The 19,091-nt window shown below is 42.2% G+C and overlaps 1 protein-coding gene and 1 long non-coding RNA gene across 24 annotated transcripts in view; one reads left to right on the forward strand and one right to left on the reverse strand.

Moving 5' to 3' along the window:
- Window positions 1–2,081: 2,081 nt before the first annotated feature.
- Window positions 2,082–6,006, reverse strand: LOC122465253. Its single transcript, XR_006289957.1, has 2 exons — window positions 5,661–6,006; window positions 2,082–5,436 (listed from the first exon to the last, which is right to left on the reverse strand). It is a non-coding gene; the product is annotated as an uncharacterized LOC122465253 (long non-coding RNA).
- A 95-nt stretch (window positions 6,007–6,101) lies between these two features.
- Window positions 6,102–19,091, forward strand: part of TASP1 (taspase 1) — a 219,704-nt gene continuing 206,714 nt past the window's right edge. For 14 of the 23 annotated variants that reach the window (XR_005224955.1, XR_005224956.1, XM_037896124.2 and 11 more), the window contains exons 1-4: window positions 11,149–12,787; window positions 13,652–13,765; window positions 15,442–15,660; window positions 18,915–18,982. Coding sequence is in view for 20 of the 23 variants with exons in the window: in XM_037896124.2 (XP_037752052.1) it covers window positions 15,516–15,660; window positions 18,915–18,982 (213 nt within the window). In the remaining 3 variants the exon portion in view is untranslated. Of the gene's footprint in view, window positions 6,235–6,255; window positions 6,554–11,148; window positions 12,788–13,651; window positions 13,766–15,441; window positions 15,661–18,914; window positions 18,983–19,091 lie in introns of those variants that run through there. The other 9 variants (XM_043544023.1, XM_043544024.1, XM_043544025.1 and 6 more) reach the window with 9 other exon arrangements.

Consider the following 19,091-nt stretch of genomic DNA (forward strand, 5'->3'; position numbering starts at 1 on the left):
CATCCATGACAGCACTCCAGTCATGTGAGTTATATATCATATCTACAAACTTTCTGGACTAAAATTCGTGCAAATCCCCCTCCGAAATAACCTATTAGGTGTTAGACCCGGGACCTGTCAATATTAACTTTTCCAGCTGTGTTTTTTTGTTGGTATACATCTCATGGTTTAGTTTGAGTTACCAGAAGGGTGGTCTCTTGTACTCTTTTACATCTTGAGGAAGACTATAACTTTTTTGTTGATGTGAAAATTATCCTGATATCTATCATTACAAGCAGTTTTGTTAGTTGCGCAGCATAAATATCTAGGCTTTTTTTTGTCTTTAAACATCTGATGCTGGCCCCAATAAAACAGGGAAAGAAGAGCATACTGTGACCGGAATGATCAAAAGGAGGAATGCCCTACTGGAAGTGTACAATACATCTGAACACAATAAGGAGAACTTGTACTTGGACTAAACCGTTACATATGAGTAACTGCAGGGATTAAAACAGATTAGAAAAGCAACAAAAACAGTGGAGAATACATAAACAAGATCTTGTCTACATACCTAACTTAAACTAGGTGTGGTTTTAAACTGATTTAAGTGAAACCAGGGCAAGTTGGTGTGTAGACAAAGCCAAAAAGAAAAGAGCTACACCTTCCAAAGCCACTAATATGTGACTGCATCAAATTAATTTCTTATAATGGTGGGATGTCAATGGGAAGATAACTATGGCTATGTTTACGCTTGGAGCTAGGGCTGTGATTCTCATTCAGTTAATGTGCTAAAAATAGTAGTGTAGCCATGGCAGCACAAGCAGTGGTGAGCAGCAGCATGAATAGCTGCACTGACTACGTACCCAGGGGGTCCAGCTGGTTCGAAGTTTGGGTGGCTGGGCGGCTTGCTGCTGCCCATGCTACCTTGGCTACACTATTATTTTTAGTGCACTAACTTGATGAGAGCAAATGTGAGTATGTTCTACTTGAAGTGTAGATGTAGCCTAAACTTAAGGGAGGCCAGTACATCTTTGCTATGCAGATACTGTAGCTCCAATCTCTACAGATTAGAAACAAAACCAGATTTACTGCTGGTGACCATTTTGGCAACAGATGACTATTTCAATAAAAACAAAGCTTCTGAGCTCAAATTTCTTGTGCTTTTGGTTTGGCTCCTATCTAGTAACAATTGTGAAAACTGGCCTAGGAAAGAACACAAGCACATTGTTAGAATCTTTCGAGATGTTATGGAACATGCACTGGAAAGAACAACGGAGAGTACAAAGAATGCTATTTAGACAGATCCAGGAAAGGATGCTGGAGTATTCTTCTCCTGTAAAAAGACTGATTATCTGGAGAAAGTATTTCCAGTTGGCTGAATGTAAGGGAAGAGGCCCATTCATGTGCAGAGGAAGCAGCAACCCTGCCTGGACAGGACTGCAGGTTTATTTATGCTACTTGAAAAGATCAGCCTGCTTTTCAGCAGGGATCATAATTCAGTATCTGAAATGATGAATTCTAGTCCCCGCTCAGGTGCCATTCTCCTTTCTGATGTGACCATTCCAATGAGCAACTTATTGTCCCTATTATTAGTGCATGCAGTTTGTTTGCACTGACCTTAGAACTGAGTTATAAGGGACCTCAACTAGAATGTAGTGATTCAGATGGGCCTAAAACCTGATATCCTTACTCAGATTTTACTCAGTCCCTTCCCAAGCTCACTCCCATGAAAATCCCTATGGTTGTCCTAAATTGATTCCCTGCGTGTGGTGGTTGGTATCTGGTTGCCTCTATGACTTCCCTCTGTTCTTTTACCCTTGCTCATACCCTTTCCTCCATCTATGTTGTTGCCTCCTAGCTCCATCCCATTGGTCCAGAATCACTGGAGCACATTGCAGGTTGGCTCCAGCTCCTCTTGCCCCAATACCTGCCCCCAGCTTTGGAAAGCCCCCTCTTGTAAAGTGCGGAGAAAAGTGGCTTTGTTTGGTGATGCTTCCCCTGCACTGGGGGATTCTGCCATCATCTGACTACAGGAAACATTGAAGTGACACAAATGGGACTTAACTAGGACTGACGTTTATGTATTTCTTCCAGAATAAATCTTTCTTGTTTATTGTATCTGTAGGCTGTTTTAATAGGTAGAATTCCAGATTCATAACAGAACATGAAGGGAAACAGCATTATCACTTTATGTAGACACACAATGATATATATGGAACCATCTTGCTTGTATGTTAAAAAGTTACTGCACAGATGAAAATATAAAAAACAGGCTTCATGTACCACAGCAATTCTAAATCAATCAAGAGTTTTATTTATTTAAGGAGTCTTCACTTACAAATCCCAAAAGTGTTACATTGGGTGTAACTATACAGTGCTATATTGGGCCGATTGTATGTATCTTTCAGTGGTATTGTGATGTGGCTGTGAAAAAGGCTAATGCAATCCTAGGATGCATCAAGTGAGGTATTTCCAGTAGAGATAGGGAAGTGTTATTGCCATGATACAAGGCACTGGTGAGAACTTATTTGGAATATGGTGAGCAATTCTGGTCTCCTGTGTTTAAGAAACTGCAACAGGTGCAGAGAAGAGCTACTAGGATGATCAGAGGAATGGAAAACCTAGCTTATGAGGGGAGACTCAAAGTGCTTGTTTTGTTTTGCCTAACCAAATGAAGGCTGAGAGGAAGATATGATTGCTTTCTATAAATATAGCAGAGGGATAAATACCAGGGAGGGAGAGTAGTTATTTAAATTAAGGACCAACATAGACACAAGATATGAACTGGCCATCAACAAGTTTAGGTTTGAAGTTAGATGTAGGTTTCTAACCATCAAAGGAGTGAAGTTCTGCAACAGCCTTCCAAGTGAGCAGCAGGGACAAAAAAACCTCACTATCTTCAAGACTGAGCTTGGTAAGTTTCTGAAGGGGATAGTATGATGAGATTGCCTGCAATGGCATATAGGCAACCTGCGACTGCGAGTAGCAAACATCCCCAATGGCTGATAATAGGACATTAGATGGAAAGGGTTCTGAGTTACTACAGAGAATTCTTTCCCAGGAGTCTGGCTGGTGGGTCTTGCTGAACTGCTCAGGGTCCAATTGACTGCTGTATTTGGGTTAGAGAGGAATTTTCCCCTGGGTCAGATTGACATAGACCCTGGAGCTTTTTTCCCTTCCTTTGCAGCATGGAGCACGGGTTACTTGCAGGTTTAAACTAGTGTAAATGGTGGATTCTTTGTAACTTGAAATGTTTAAATCACGATTGGAGGGCTTCAGTAACTCAGCCAGAAGTTATGGGTCTAATTCATGAGTGGATAGGCAAGATTCTGTAGCCTGAAACGCTCAAAAGGTCAAACTAGATGATGTTAGTCCCTTCTGTCCTTGAAGTCTATGACTCGAAATACCTAAGTCTATCATCAATTTCTCTTCCTAATGGAAACAACCCACAAGACCCTGAATAGTGGCTAAACACCTGGGTCAAAAAGCAGTAACAATATCTTTACCCCTTTAACAACACGGTCCTTTATCCTTTCCCTTCCCCAATATTACAGTCCAGGAAGCAGACAGTCTTTCTGTGCATTTGTTACGGCTCACATGAATGCCATATTGTATTGCATCAGACACACCGGAAATTCATTCAACTAACCTAGGAATGGGGGAGCAAAAACGTATGCAACATGAGTGTGTACTGCACTTTTCACTGAGAGTTTGTAATCTTCAATGCTTCTTCACTGAAGTGCCTTTCCCCTTCATTCCTTATGTCCTGTCAATGTAGAACAATATTTAGGAGGGCACATTCAACTGAAAGCAAATCAAATTGATTGAGGCCAAGCTTCTTGCGGTGATAGTGATCTTAAGAAGCTTAAAACCAAGCAAAAGTGCACAATAAACTTGCCAACAAGGTATGGGTTTGACCAGCTTTGCATGTACTCTGCAAGCAAAAACAACCCCCCCCCCCCCAAAAAAAAAAAACTCTATAGCCACCAGTCCCATGAAAGAGAAGACAAGATAGCTCAGCTAGCTCCTCATAGTCAGCATGTGGACAAAAGTGTATTTGTACAGCTGTACAAGACCACAAGGAACCATAGGCTAAAACTGGCCACTAGCAAAGTGCTGGCAGGCATATACTCTGAACATGTGTTTCTCTTTAAGGAGGACGGGCTGCAGACATGCTGTCCCTAAGGCCTGAGAGGCCACTCTCCATGTGTCTGTACAACATCCCTGGTTTTAAGGTGCTGACAGCCAAATCACCCAGTAATATATCCTAAAAGGACCCATGGGACTGAGTTTAATCTGTTCTAATCCAGGATTGGTGGTAAAGCCCAAATTCTGTGAACAAGATGATTAAGCATGCAGAGATTTTTGGCTCCTGAATTTCACTTAGACTCAGATGAATAACGCAGAACACTTGTGCTGAACAATAAGAGCCCTTCACAAAGGAGGGGGCCCTTAATTTCTGAAGAAAGGCTGCATAACAAATCAGTGCCTTTGTAGTACTTAACCAGCTTGGTAAGCCTTTTGAAAGGCATTACCTGAACAGAGACTTGTATTGAAAACTGAGACTAATAAAAGCACATGCATTGTGCACAAGGAAAAAAAAAACCGGGCAGAGCTCCCACATAATGTGTATGCCATGCTTGAAGGGTCAGCTTAGGCACTGCAGACCTAGGGGAATTCAGCCAGGAAGAGCAATTTTCAACGTTTTGCTGACAGGTGGTCATCTACTTACAGCAGAACCTCTGCGTTAGGACCACCTTGGGAATGGAAATTGTTCGTAACTGACAAAAGATTATAGTTATTCTTTCAAAAGTTTACAACTGAACATTAAATACAGCTTTGAAACCTTACTATGCAGAAGAAAAATGCTGCTTTCCCTTTTTAAAAAATAGTTTACATTTAACAGTACTGGACTGTATTTGCTTTTTTTGGGGTCTCTGCTGCTGTCTGATTCCATACTTTTGGTTCCAAATGAGGTGTGGGGTTGACTGGTCAGTTTAACTCGGAGGTTCTACTGTATTAAATTTGATGGGAAGCAGGAGATGGAGAGGACCCAAAGTGGAATGAGCTTCTGTCCAAATCAAGCAGGGAAGACTCCCCACCTCCAGACAGGAACAGAATAATGGCCATACTGGGTCAGACCAAAGGTCCATCTAGCCCAGTATCCTGTCTGACAGTGGCCAGTGCCAGGTGCCCCAGAGGTAATGAACAGAACAGGTAATCAGCAAGTGATCCATCTCCTGTTGCTTATTCCCAGCTTCTGGCAAACAGAGGCTAGGGACACCATCCCTGCCCATCCTGGCTAATAGCCATTGATGGACCTATCCTCCATGAAATTATCTAGTTCTTTTTTGAACGCTGTTGGCCTTCACCACATCCTCAGGCAAGGAGTTCCACAGGTTGACTCTGCGTTGTGTGAAGAAATACTTCCTTTTACTGGTTTTTAATGAGAGGCCCCTGCAAACAAAGAGAAGCCAGACATCTCAACACTGGGAAAAATCATGCCTACAGCAGAGAGCGCCTGCCTGCGACACCGGACACTGAATGAACGGGCAGGGAGCGCTGGATCTCGGCAAGAGGAGCCCTGAGGGGTGGGCTCGCAGGGCCTGCTCCTGTCCCTGAAGCAGGATGCGAGCCCTTGGCTCCGGCTGAGCCTGTAGAGAACAGGGGGAGCCCCTCACCTCTTCCCGCCTGGTCCCTCCGCGCGGCCTTCAGCAGTAGCGACAGGTGCGCGGAACCTCTGACAACAAGGCCACTTCGCAGGAGCCCGTCCCAGGCCGGCTGCCGCGTCGGGCGGGACGACCCGGCGGGGAGGGCGAGGGCCGGGGAGCCCCTCAGGCGGGGCCCGCGAACGGCTCGTAAGGGGTTAACGAACGGCAGCCCGGGGGGCGCGTTGCCGTAGGCGCCGCGCGCTGCGCAGGCCGGGTGGCGGGGGAGGGGAGGCAGCCGGCGGGGCAAGGCCAGCGGCTTAAGGCCCTTCCTGCCGCCTCCGCTCACCCGCGCCGCCCGGCCTGTGCGAAGCCCTTTAGCACCGCCCCCTCCGCTCGCTATTGGCAGAACTGCCCCGGAGGGGGCGGGCGCAGGCGGTATTCGGACCCAGCCCGCCAATGGGCACTCGGGCTGCGTCCGGCCTCTGCATGTCACGTGATCGGAGTGGCCCACTGACAGCCTGAGGGGGGCGGGGCGGCTCCCCTTCCCCGGGGCTGCCGGCGGTTGAGCGGTTCCGGGTGCGCGCGAGGCTGGTGACCGCGGCGGGTGAGTGCCTCCCGCCCCGATCCTTCTAGCCGCGGGCCCCACCCGCCCCCTCCTCCTTCCGGGCGGGGCTCGCTGGCCTCCAAGCGCTGCGGCGGCACCGGGCCGCTCTGGGTGGGGAGCCGAGCGCGGGCTCGTGTCGTCCCCCGGGGTGTGGCCCGATGACATCACCATGAGATAGTGGGACGTCATCTCGCTGGTCCCCCCCCCCCCCCCGGGCTCGTTTTGTGGTCACCACGTGGTGGTGTTCCCCTGTTGTCGTGGGGTGCGTTGCTATGGTGTCACCTGCTGACGTCACATTGGGGTGGTGATGTCACGTGGGGTGAGTTACCCTCGCTAGAGAATAGTGTGGGGCTGTGGGCCTGCATGATGTCAGTGCTGTGATGTCACTGGGGCCTGACCTCCATCTGCGCCCAGATTGGTGCTGCTTTAACTATGCTGTGAGGTATAGGTAGTTCTGAACTGAGGCCCTCTCAGGTACTCCTAACCTGCTTGGAGAAAGTTTGCACAGAAGCTTGTAACTAAATTTGCTTAGGAAACACAACCTTTGTGTGAGCGTTGTTGTAAGTTCTTGTGTACGGCCATGAAGTCTGAAGGGACCCATAGCTCTAGTCTGACCTCCCTGTATATCATGGTTCCTAACATTTCACCCATCACCTCTGTAGTGCGCCCACTAATTTGTGTTTGGCAAAAGTCTTCACTTGAAGACATCAAGTGATGAACAATCCAACACTTCACTTTTTCTAATGCTTAATAATGCTCCTTGTTAAAAATGTGTGCCTTTATTTCTAATTGTTAACCAAAAAAATGGTTTCCTGTTGCTTTTGTTAGCCTCCATTTTGGGAACAGGTTTTTCAAAAAGTGCATAATTGACTTTAGTAATATTAAATAATTTCTCACCACATCTAAATCATGATCTAATTTTGTTGTTAATTACTGTTAATATAAGAGTTATTTCTTGACTATCTTTGTGGTTATTGCTTGTTTATGTCTAGTCAAATTCTGCCTCAGTTACTGCTACCTTCTTCTCAGTCTTCCTGATGCCCCTGTTATCTTCATAGAGCCTGTTCAAAATACTGTTACTGAAAACTCTCCTTCTTGTCATTCAGTCCATATTACCTTTGTCTTTTACATACATTCATTCACTAGTTTCTCTTTTCCCAGCATACTGAATTCGGAGTTCAGGTATTGAGTTCTAGATCCTTCATAATTGCACTGTCTGAACTTGAGACCTTCTCTCATATTGCATTTCCTCTGATCTATCGATATCTGCTTGGAAGCTTTTTTTCACTATGTCCAAAATTCTCTCATCATCTTTCTTTGCCTCCTTACCTGTTGCTTGCTATGCATGAACGGCCTCTTGTTCCCTTTTTGCCAAATGACCATTGTCTTAGTTAAAATGCCTTCAAAAACTAACTCATCAATGTTGCACATGGGAACTGAGTTATATCTTAATAAAGAAGACATTCTTTAATTGCATCCTCAAGATATGGACATAACTTAATGTTTATTCTTCCTTAGCCCATCCTTCCATGTTTGTTGCTCACTTGTCAAATGTACTTAGGTATCTATATATTCCCATCACTAGAGTGTTTATCACTAGATTGTAAGTTCTTACAGGCAAGTGTTATGAACAAGTCAGAAGTAGGACATAAAAGGTGGCTAGTGCAATGTGGTAGCTTAACAACAGACCTCTTAAGTCTCCCATACAACCTGGGAAACTCCTGTTTTTGAGTGCACCCTGGTGGGGTCCCAAACAACTGCTAGTTTCTCCCAAGTGGGGGAAGCACTCTTGGCTGTGTCTCCATGGTTAGTCTCCTTTATGAGGCTGTCTGTGGCTAGAGTGCTTCAGGACATTAGTTGGAGTTCAGCCCCCTATGTGCTTGCAGCTGTATAGATGGCTAGAGTGGTGCACTGTTTTCGTGGGGAGATAGAAGTTCATGCTTAGAGGAGAGCTGGAAAAGAGAATGAAGGAATTTAGAAGGGCGAGGGGCATGTGGGTAGGAACAAGTTTGGAGGGCAACTAGAACAGCTAGAACGGGAAAACTTTAAGGGGGTACATGTGGAGCTGGAGGTGGTGTTTGGGGGGAATACCAGGGATATGACCGGTATGACAACTTGTAGATTTGATGTGGAAGCGAAGTTAAAAATGGAAAGATTTTTATGGAGATTGCACTGCCTTGTTTACAGCATAGGACATGCAAACTGGGGCATTGTAATGTTGGTATAAAATCTACAGCCTTTCAAATCTACAGGTGTGTAAATTTACAGTGTTTAAATGCATGTTGTCACATAACTTAGGCCCAGCATGTATCTATCTCTATAGTATTTGCAATCTGGAGAAGAATGTCCTTCAGGTTTTAATTACTGTAGCCTTGTTCTTAAAATACTACTTTGTTCAAGTATTTTTAAAAAATATCCCTATTTATGAGGAATTCCAACAAAAATGTATGTTCTTCCTTTGATGCTTTGGTGGGTCACCAGTACTCTCACCAGTGCTCAGTTGCATCCATGCTTAAATTATGGTAGGATGGATGTAAAGGAATAGCTCACAGTTAGAGATGTGTTTATGGGGTGACTCATCTGTAGCCCTTCTGCTCATGGTCATTTCCCTGGAGAAGAAATATGTCATCTTATGCCATATAACAGGGGTCTCCAAACTTTATGATTTGAGGGCCATATTAGATTTTTGAAGGGGCTTTGCGGGCCGAAGCAACTGTGAAAGAAATTAAATATATGCAGATATATGCAAAATATATGCAAAATCATTTAAAAAAAAACAACACTACTCTACTCAGTTGGTTGGGACTGTTTGGTTCTATTAGTCCTGTAGTTAAAACTTAACCATTATGAAATTGTTAATTTCCATCTTCTTTACTCCATTTATTGGAGATGTAACGAAGCATCTGGCTTGTATTTTTACTCTAAGGCAGGGGTCTGGGCCTGTGCGGCTGCAGCAGCAACTCTCCCCTAAGTTGGCTCCCTTTTTGGGGGGATACTGGCTCCCGGGGGCACTCACCGCTCTGCACAGCTCAGCTGTGCTGCCGCCCCGCGTGAGCTGCTGCCAGCGGCCCCTCCCTCTGCCTGCTCGGCATGCCTGCTCAGCTGTTCGCTTCTCCCCTGTTGGTTGGAGGGCCGGACAAATGGAAGCCCCGGGCCGGATCCGGCCCATGGGCCGTAGTTTGGCGACGCCTGCCATATAACATAGGGAGTGTTTCTCACAAATGCTGTCCCCAGCAAGCAAACTGCAAGCCTGGGTATAAATGGGGCTATTCCTACTTCTGTCCATGGCGCCATTCAATTGTACTGATAAACAAAATTGTCATTGTATTTACTTCCTAAAGTTAATTAGAGATTAAATGAGTTAATATACACAGAGGCCAAAATTAAGTATACAAGTTTTTTTTTTTTAAATAAATTAGGGCTGTCAAGCAATTAAAAAAATTAATTGTGATTAATCGCATTGTTAAACAATAATAGAATACCATTTATTTAAATATTTTTGGATTTTTTCTACATTTTCAAGTATATTGATTTCAATTACAGCACAGAATACAAAGTGTACAGTGCTCACTTTATATTTATTTTTGATTATAAATATTTCTGTTGTAAAAAACAAAAGAAAATTTATTTTTCAATTCACCTCATACAAGTACTGTAATGCAATCTTTTGATCATGAAAGTTGAACTTACAAATGTAGAATTATGTACAAAAAAAGTAACTGCACACAAAAACAAAACAATGTAAAGCCTTAGACCCTACAAGTCCACTCAATCCTACTTCTTGTTCAGCCAGTCACTCAGACAAACAAGTTTGTTTACATTTGCAGGAGATAATGCTGCCTGCTTCTTGTTTACAATGTCACCTGAAAGTGAGAACAGGAATTTGCATGGGACTGTTGTAGCCGGCATAACAAGATAATTATGTGCCAGATGTGCTAAAGATTCATATGTCCCTTCATCTTCAACCACTATGCTGATGACCAGTTCTGCTCGATAACGATCCAAAGCAGTGCAGACCGACGCATGTTCACTTTCATCATCTGAGTCAGGTGCCACCAGCAGAAGGTTGATTTTCTTTTTTGGTGGTTCAGGTTCTGTAGTTTCTGCATCAGAGTGTTGCTCTTTTAAGACTTCTGAAAGCATGCTCCACACCTCGTCCCTCTCAGATTTTGGAAGACACTTCAGATTCTTAAACCTTGGGTTGAGTGCTGTAGCTATCTTTAGAAATCTTACATTGGTGCCTTCTTTGCATTTTGTCAAATCTGCGTGAAAGTGTTCTTAAAACGAACAACATGTACTGGGTCATCATCCGAGGCTGCTATAATATGAAATACATGGCAGAATGCGGGTGTAAAAGAGCAGGAGACATAGTATTCTCCCCCAAGGAGTTCAGTCAAAATTTAACTAACGCATTTTTTTTTTTTAGCAAGTTTCATCAGCGTGGAAGCATGTCCTCTGGAATGGTGGCTGAAGCATGAGGGGGCATATGACTGTTTAACATATCTGGCACGTAAATACCTTGCAATACTGGCTACAAAAGTGCCATGCAAATGCCTGTTCTCACTTTCAGGTGACATTGTAAATAAGTGGGCAGCATTATCTCCCGTAAACAAACTTGTTTGTCTTAGTGATTGGCTGAGTAAGAAGTAGGACTGAGTGGACTTGTAGGCTGTAAAGTTTTACATTGTTTTGTTTTTGAATGTAGCTATATAACAAAATAAAAATCTACATTTATAAGTTGCATTTTCATGATAAAGAGATTGTATTATGGTACTTGAATGAGGTGAATATACTATTTCTTTTTGTTTATCATTTTACAGTGCAAATATTTATAATAAAAATAATATAAAGTGATCACTTTACACTTTGTATTCTGTTATAATTTAAATCAATATATTTGAAAATGTAGAAAAACATCCAAAAATATTTAATACATTTCAGTTGGTATTCTATAGTTTAGCAGTGCGATTAAAACTGCGATTCATCACAATTAATTTTTTAAATTGTGATTAATTGTTTGAGTTAATCGCATGAGTTAGCTGCGATTAATAGACAGCCCTAAATAAACTATATTATGGCATCCTTTCTGTGCATTGAGTACCTTATCAAAATATAACTGCTAATAAACATTTGTATAAGAGAGGGTAAGTATCAGTCTCGTTAGCAATGAGAACTATGCCCCTGAGGTCAGTAGGGTTAAACATGTTATTTGCTGATGGTGAACCTAGCCCAGAGTTTCACTCTTCTTAATCCCACAATTTGGCAATTTTAAATGCATTAGTGCTGGCTAGTTGTTGGAGTTGGGACCACAGCATTACTGAATTGCTGTGTACTTGGCTGACTGCTTAACCTCGCTGAACCTCTGCCCGTTTGTAAAAGGGAAATATCTACCTCTGAGGATGGTGTGAGCTGTGTATCTTTAATACTTAGTATCTGGATGAATATATTATTATATAACAGTATTCTGATGCAGTAAAAATACTTTAAATTATTTAAACCATTTTTAATTAGCAGTGCCATAAGGTTTTTTTGTTTTTTTTTTTTTCTAAATATTTAACAAAGCTTAGGAAGCAGTATGAAAATTTACACGGAAGTTCCACTGAAATGACTGGGATACTCCAACTATTGGTTAAATAAATGATTATTTAAACAAAAAAATTAAGATAGGTTATCAATTTTAAATAAATTTATGTTAAGGCCTGAATGTATTATAATGTATTAATCAATTGAATAAAAATATGAATCAGTAAATGTTTGCTGCTGAAGTTTTAAAGAAAATCAAACTTCTGTATTGGTGGAAGTCTTTCGATAAGCACCTGGAATGGGAGTATGTTGAAGTGCTAATCCAGTTTTTGACAGCAGTAGCCTTTTCTACAGGTGCAGTGAGAATATTTTCTTTTCAGTTTATTCAACCAGGTCAGTTCAATGGCTAGTTTATTCAAAGTTAAGAAACCAGTGGCAGTTGAAAAAGCAGGAAAGCTTGTTTTCCTCTTCCACTATATGAATAAAAACTAGGTGTCAGACAATGAGATCAAAAATCTTGAAGGTCATTGTGACCAGAAACAATCAATTAAATCCACTAGTTACAGGTAATATTTCCTTTGTTTAATAAATCAATTAGTTTTAAATGTAGAACGTGTTTTGATAAACTTACTTTTTTCTTATATATCCAGCATAACCAAGGTAGTTTTATTTAACTAATAAAGGAATTAATTGTGGTTTTTGTGCATTTTCAGTTGAACTGTAGTTTTATCCTAATAAAACTTGACACAAATCATGAGGAAAAATTAATCTAGTAAATAAGAAATGCATAAATCACCATTCTCTAGTGTAAAAATTAAGAATATGAAATATGTGTTAAGCTATAGAATTGCTTAAATAAATATTATTACTTCTGAGGGAATTCTGCACCACACAGAATTCATATCCCCCGCAGATTTCTTTGCTTCCCTGCAGAAAATGATGGGGAAGCAAAGGAAAATGGAAGAGTTGTCTCCTCTCCCCGGCAGCACAGGCGCTTTGTTTCCGTCACCCAGAGCAAGCTGGCAGAGAGGTAAATCACTGTGGGGCTGGGGATGCCCATGGGTGTAGTTTGTGGGCGGGGGCCACGGGGAAAGGAAGGGGTATGGGATAGGGTGGGGAGAGGGATGTGGGAATGAGGAGCAGGGGAGAGGAAGGGGAATGGGATGGGGATGGAATAGGGGAATGGGGGAGGGAAGCGGGAGCCTGGCATGCAGCATCCCCTCTGCAGCAGCAGCTGGGGCTCCCCCATTAAGCAGACCCATCAAACCCCCACCCTGATGAGCCTCACCCACTGCACCCAGTCTGCCCCCAACGAGCCTCCCAGACTTCCATCCCACTGAGCCCCAACCTGCTGCACCTGGAGTCCCCATCCCACCAAGCCCTGCTGCCCCATCATCCGGACCCCTCTGCTGAGCCCCCCCACCTGATTCTGCCATCTTTATTCACTTTAGTAGTATGTAGGCTGCAATTAGTCCCAATGTCAATATGAGCTGTATACATACATCATATTGAGCTGCTGTTATACTTTCCACTCCTGTTCCAAAGCTGCAAATTCATCTGAATTATGTGTACAGAAATAGCTTTGTTGCATATACTAAATATACCCTCCACCTTTTGAACTACCCACTGTTTTAAATTAAATTGTTTGAGAGATGTTGCCTCTTGATTGATGTGTACAGTGCTTTGCAGATGTAAAGCCATAAGTGTTGATTAGCTTTGATGTTCTGTGCCTGACTTCTGAAAACTACTTCCTGCTGTCAGTGGAAGCTTGTACTTCATACATTAGGTACTAGACCACCAGTTTAAATTTTCCATAATCATTCTGTAAGCATCAAAACTTTATTCATCTTCTGAAATTGCAAAAAGTTACCAACACTCGGTTCTTCCAAACTAGGTGAACCTAGAGATCCTGCTGAACACTGATGACTAAGGCTTGGTCTACACTTAAAATTGAAGTCAACCTAGCTACATTGCACGGGAGTGTGAAAAATCCACATCTCTGACTGAGGTAGCTATGCTGACCTAACACCCAGTGTAAGCACAGCTAGGTCAATGGAAGAATGCTTCTGTCAATCTAGCTACCACTGCCTGGGGAGGTGGTGTTGCTGCACCCATGGGAAAAATCCCTTTGGTCATTGTGTCTGTGACTGTGTCTACCCTATGGGATTATACCAGCATAGCTACAGTACCATCGCTGTGCCAGTGTAAGACGTGCACACTATGTGGATTAACTGTAGTGGCTCCTCTTGCTGTCATGGTTTTTTACATACCTTGTTTGTATCTTGGCCTCCTAGGAATAGGAAGTTTTCATGGAATATAACTGAGGATAAAAGATGGAAAATTTTTATTATGGCATCTTCAAATTACTAGTTCTTGGGAGCACTTACTTAACTGAACAGTACATCCATCCTTTTTTGGTAACACAGTTACACTTTTTACCATAACTTTCTGTTTACAAGTAAATTGCATTTTCTTACCTTTCTATATGGCTACGACTGCACTGTATGCAAGCCCTTTCATTGTATAATACCTTAAGGAGAAACACAGGTATATTTATTTGATACACAACTTGGTATCTGTGTGTCTGTTAAGACTGCTGTATCGATCACATACCTGATGCAACCTCAAAAAGTCAGAAAAGAGTACGCAGTCTGACAGTATATATCGTTTAGTCTTGCCTCTAGAGATGCCACATACCACAGACAATGCATCTCAACCATATCTCTGCCTTAGTCGGAATGCCAGTCTTCCAACATCCTCTTCCCTAAACTCCCACCACCAGAGACGAGACTTTTCTTCTAACTCTCCTTTGCTGTCCACTTCTGGGAAACCACACCCAGTTTGTGAAAGGAGTTGCTGAAAGGGTGCCACAACACTATCAGGGCCGACTTAAGGCTATGGTGTTTGGTGGATGTGGTATTAGTGAAGTCTGGGTCTTTGGGTGGAAGAAAAGAGGGTATCTACTGTTCTTTTGAGGCTTTGTCAGGCATGTTATGTAGCAACCTTCATTGATATGCAACACTTTATCAATTTTTCCAGTCCTCTGATTTTTGAAATGATCTCAGCAGCAGCAGCAGCTCTTCATTTCATGACACAGTTTCTTTATGAAAATGCCTCACCAGCTTAGCAGCTGGGAACTTTGACAAAGTCCTGGTTTTTATTAATTGAACTCCTGATAACTATAAAGAGCATGTTTTATTTTCTGTCTAATATTTTCTTCACAACTGTAAGTGCTGGAAACACTTCCTTAAAAAGCAAAGATTGAGATTCTGGAGCATCAGTGCCGCACAGATTTGATGATCGTAATCAGAGCAGATATGTTATGGATGTAATGTCAAATAAAAAGATCATAAACTTAAAGTAACTTTCCCTTTGCTAAAATTTACCATAGTTAAACTTCAAATCTCAAATCAGTAGCTTAGATGGGCTAGAAAAATTGTAGACTCAAAGTAAACTTAGAGCCTCCTAAGTAATTTATGTAAATACCTGGAAAAGTCCATTTTTACTCACGTTATGAGCTGTAAAATGGAAGATGCAAAACTCGATCCCTGCTTAAGTGGAAAAAACAACCAAACTTTAACATGAATCTTTTGCTGTTTTTCATAAAAAGCTTTTTGCATAAATTTGCCTGAACTGTGTTCAGTGGAAAAAATTACGTAACATTTACATATGGTTTTACCTTAGGGTGAATCCTCTCCAGAGTTTACTTTTGGATGAAAGCATGCTCTCTTTCCAGTAGAAGATGGTGACCTTGGAGTATGATCATGGAGAAGGGGATGAGTTCAGTAGAAGTGTTACCTTCCAAATCATCCCAGGTTACTGCCGTGAAGGTGATAGTGAAGGAGCATGAAACAAAATCGATCCAAAAAGGGAAACGAGTGGGATTTGTGCTTGTACATGCAGGTAAGATTCCAGAAGTTGAGAACTGAGGTGGTTTTTTAAAATTTGTAATAAAATCCTAAGTGAGTTATGCAAACCTCTGTGGCTGTTTCTGCTGTGAGTGGGAGTTCTAATGCTAACGTGATGGCCTGGATTGTCCTCCAGGATTCATGTGCACAGAGACCCCTCAAAGTCATTTCTCCCTTTCAGTGAAAGGAAAAGTGCATGCCATCTGTATCAGATTTTAATGTATGCCTCAAGAAGGTTCTAAGCCTCTCGGAACACTCTCTGAAATCCATTCGGGAGTCTCAACCAGTCCTCAGTAACCTACCTATTTTGGATACCTGAGAGGGGGTTTTGCAGGTGGTCGGGCTGTGTGAAGCTGAGCTATTTTCTCAGGAATAGGGTGGGGGACTAGAGCATCAGGCTAGTCTGTGAGGGGTAATGATGGACCGGAATTAAAACATGACCTATCTCCTACAGTATGGAAAGCCATGAGCACTGTAATTGAAGAAGAGAGCTTCAATTATAACCCTTCCTTTTTACTGGTTGCTTATAACTTAAATTCCTTTTTGGCCTGACTTCCCATGCTTGGTTTTGGTACAAGAGAGAACTCTTCAGTGCCTTTTTGCTAAGCTTGAACAAAAGCTGTTTAGCTACTCTTAAAAATGTGCAAATGTGTAGCATGCCAGTACTTCTGGCTCAGTGCAGTCTTCCTTCTTTCCTACATGTTTGCTGAATTTAAGTTAGGGTGGGTTTGGAGAACAGGGGCCTTTTTTGGGATAGTCAAAGGTGGAAGGAGCATTTCCCATTATTCTGTCATCCAGCATGCAGTGGGTTTCAGGCCGGTTTGTTGGCACTTATCCATGTGATGATATAACCTGTGTTTGAGGAGGAGATAACTCTGCAATTTCACAGTCCATACATGTAGGGCTGGCATTGGGCTGTGGGGAAAAGCTACATGACTTGTCTTGTGTACTTAGTTTCTACCATGTTTTGTCAGCACTACTCAATTGATGGATTGCAAGGGGGCATCAGCTGGGTCATATCATGTTGTCTCAGAGAGCAGCTAAATTATGCGATGTTAGGACCCTATGGATATTTAGACAGTGGAGAAAGGGAGCAGTTTGCTCCTTGGTCCTCTCTCTTTACCTTGCTGCTGCTGTGACTCCTGCTTTCAATCCTGTTGTACATCTTCCTGCTCATCACCCAGTTACAAAGCAGCTCCCTTTTCCCATCACATGCTCAGTATTCTAATTCAGGCTGGAAAGGCAATGCTTAAAGGGGCTGTGTATTCAGCTTCATAGACTCTTACAGCTGTGCTGCCTCAGAGCTGAGCACTCTGCAGTTTACGCATGGTGTCCTCCACACCAGCACCAGTCCCTTCAGACAGCTGCCCTCACAGCACCCAGAAACTTCTTACTGTTTCTTCTGTGACCCTAATCCCACAATGCTTTGTGGCTACAAGAGATGGTAGAATATGTTGGATAATGGGATGACTCTTTGGGTCACAGCACAAATGCCTTAACTGTTTTGCTACCTGATCACATGGTGGTATGCTCTCTCAAGCACAAGTATTGTGAAAAAATACACTAAATGGTGATCACAGCATGCTGTCTAGTTGAAAACCTTTTCTTTAGCACGTTTTGACATCCTGACTGATTGCCTTGGTTGATGCTAAATTCTTATGTTGTGGGGATAAGGAAAATTTTTTCCTGAATTTGTGTGTCCAATTTAATAAAAGAAAGGAAGTGAGCTGGAGATGTGTGAAGGGAAAAGGAGCACTTTAGGGTGTTTGGCCTGAGGAAATACTGGATTTATGTACACCAAGATTTTTCAGACTTGTAAATTACCTACGTTTGCAGTTATACCAATTGTCCCTTCCACCTTGATTGATGCTGCATCCATTGGGAAATTAAGGTTCCAAAAACTTCTAGTATAGTTAACGTTCTAGAGAAAAAATACATTTAGTTCCTTGATACTACAAGGAATCTTGTTAAATATAGTGGCAGGTTCATCTTTAACATTTGTTTCTGGACTATAGTGTGAAGTGAATTATTTGTATCACCATGGCTCCTAGTAGCCCCAGTTCGGGATCAGGACCCCATTATAACAGGCACCATAGGAACATGAAACAAAGAATTATCCTGCCCCAAAGAGCCTACAGTCTTACAACTGCAGCTGATTAAAGCAGCCTGGTGATGCTTAAAATGCCCGAGGAGCTAAAAGTTGTAATGTGTGTTTTTTAAAAGAATAAGACCTTTAAGGTGAGCAGATAGGTACAGGACACCTTGCTCTGAGTCAGTGTTTAAAGACCCTGCTTGTACTGTTTTAAGAATAAATGGATGTGTTTAATATGCTGCTGCTTATGGTGTATTTTCTCCACTATTGGTGTTAGTTTAGTTTCTGATAAACTAAACTGATTGTTTAAAAGAAGCTTAAGCACAGACAACACTGAAGATGAGGAAGAGGGAGCTGGGATGAATATCACAAGTAACAAAAAGAAGGAAAAAGGCAGTTTGCTAGAAATAAATGTTAAATTACTCTAAGACTATGGCTTCTGTTGCTGATAGTACTTGTAGTGGTTTTCTAGACCTGTGGAGGCAGGAAAGAGTGGCATAAGGTTAGGGTAAGGGCGGAGAGATGCTTGGAGTCAGTTTGGGGAGGCAAGGAACAGGAACAAAATGGAGATTGAAAATGAGAGTAGTAGAGACATATTCCATGTAATCTTTCTCAAGAAACTGGATCTGGCAGTCACAGAGCAGAAGCAGTAGTTTAAAAAAAAAAACAAAAAACTAGTGCAGGGATCAAAGTGGAAGGAGGGCCACCTCACGTGATCAAAGATACAAAAGAAAAAGTGGAGCAAGACCCTTAAAACCATAGCAATATTTTTTTTGGTGGCTTAACATAGTGACAGCTGTCATGTCTGAAACTCTCCAGGAATAGGCAAAACTGGAATCTCCCAATGAATATTTAGAGGGTCAGAATATCTACGTAAAATACTGGAACTTGTACCTCTCCGCTTATATCAGTAGTGTAGATAACTGTCAGTGGCTATTGTAGATTAATTTTGAAATGCTTGAAAGTGTTACTCTGTGATGGAAGTAGATCAGTAGTCTCTGTTTTACAAAATGACATGGAGTTATGTACGTCTGAGTTAAGATGCGGTTGTCAGCCTGTATTGTAATTCCTGGTGAAAACACTATCCCAATGTATTAGTTTGACTGACTGCTTACCATAAGCTGTACTTAACTTTGTTTTTCTGTCTTTAATAATAGGTGCAGGTTATCATTCTGAATCCAAAGCTAAAGAATACAAACATGTTTGCAAAAGAGCCTGTCAGAAGGTATGACTTCCCCGGTTCCAAACTTTTTTCTTTAGAGGATCAACAGGCTTCTAACAAATCTGAGTTTACTAGAGTTCAATTTATGAAAGGATTTTGGGTCTAGTCTCTA

The sequence above is a fragment of the Chelonia mydas genome, chromosome 3, assembly GCF_015237465.2.
Source record: "Chelonia mydas isolate rCheMyd1 chromosome 3, rCheMyd1.pri.v2, whole genome shotgun sequence".
Taxonomy (NCBI): domain Eukaryota; kingdom Metazoa; phylum Chordata; order Testudines; family Cheloniidae; genus Chelonia; species Chelonia mydas.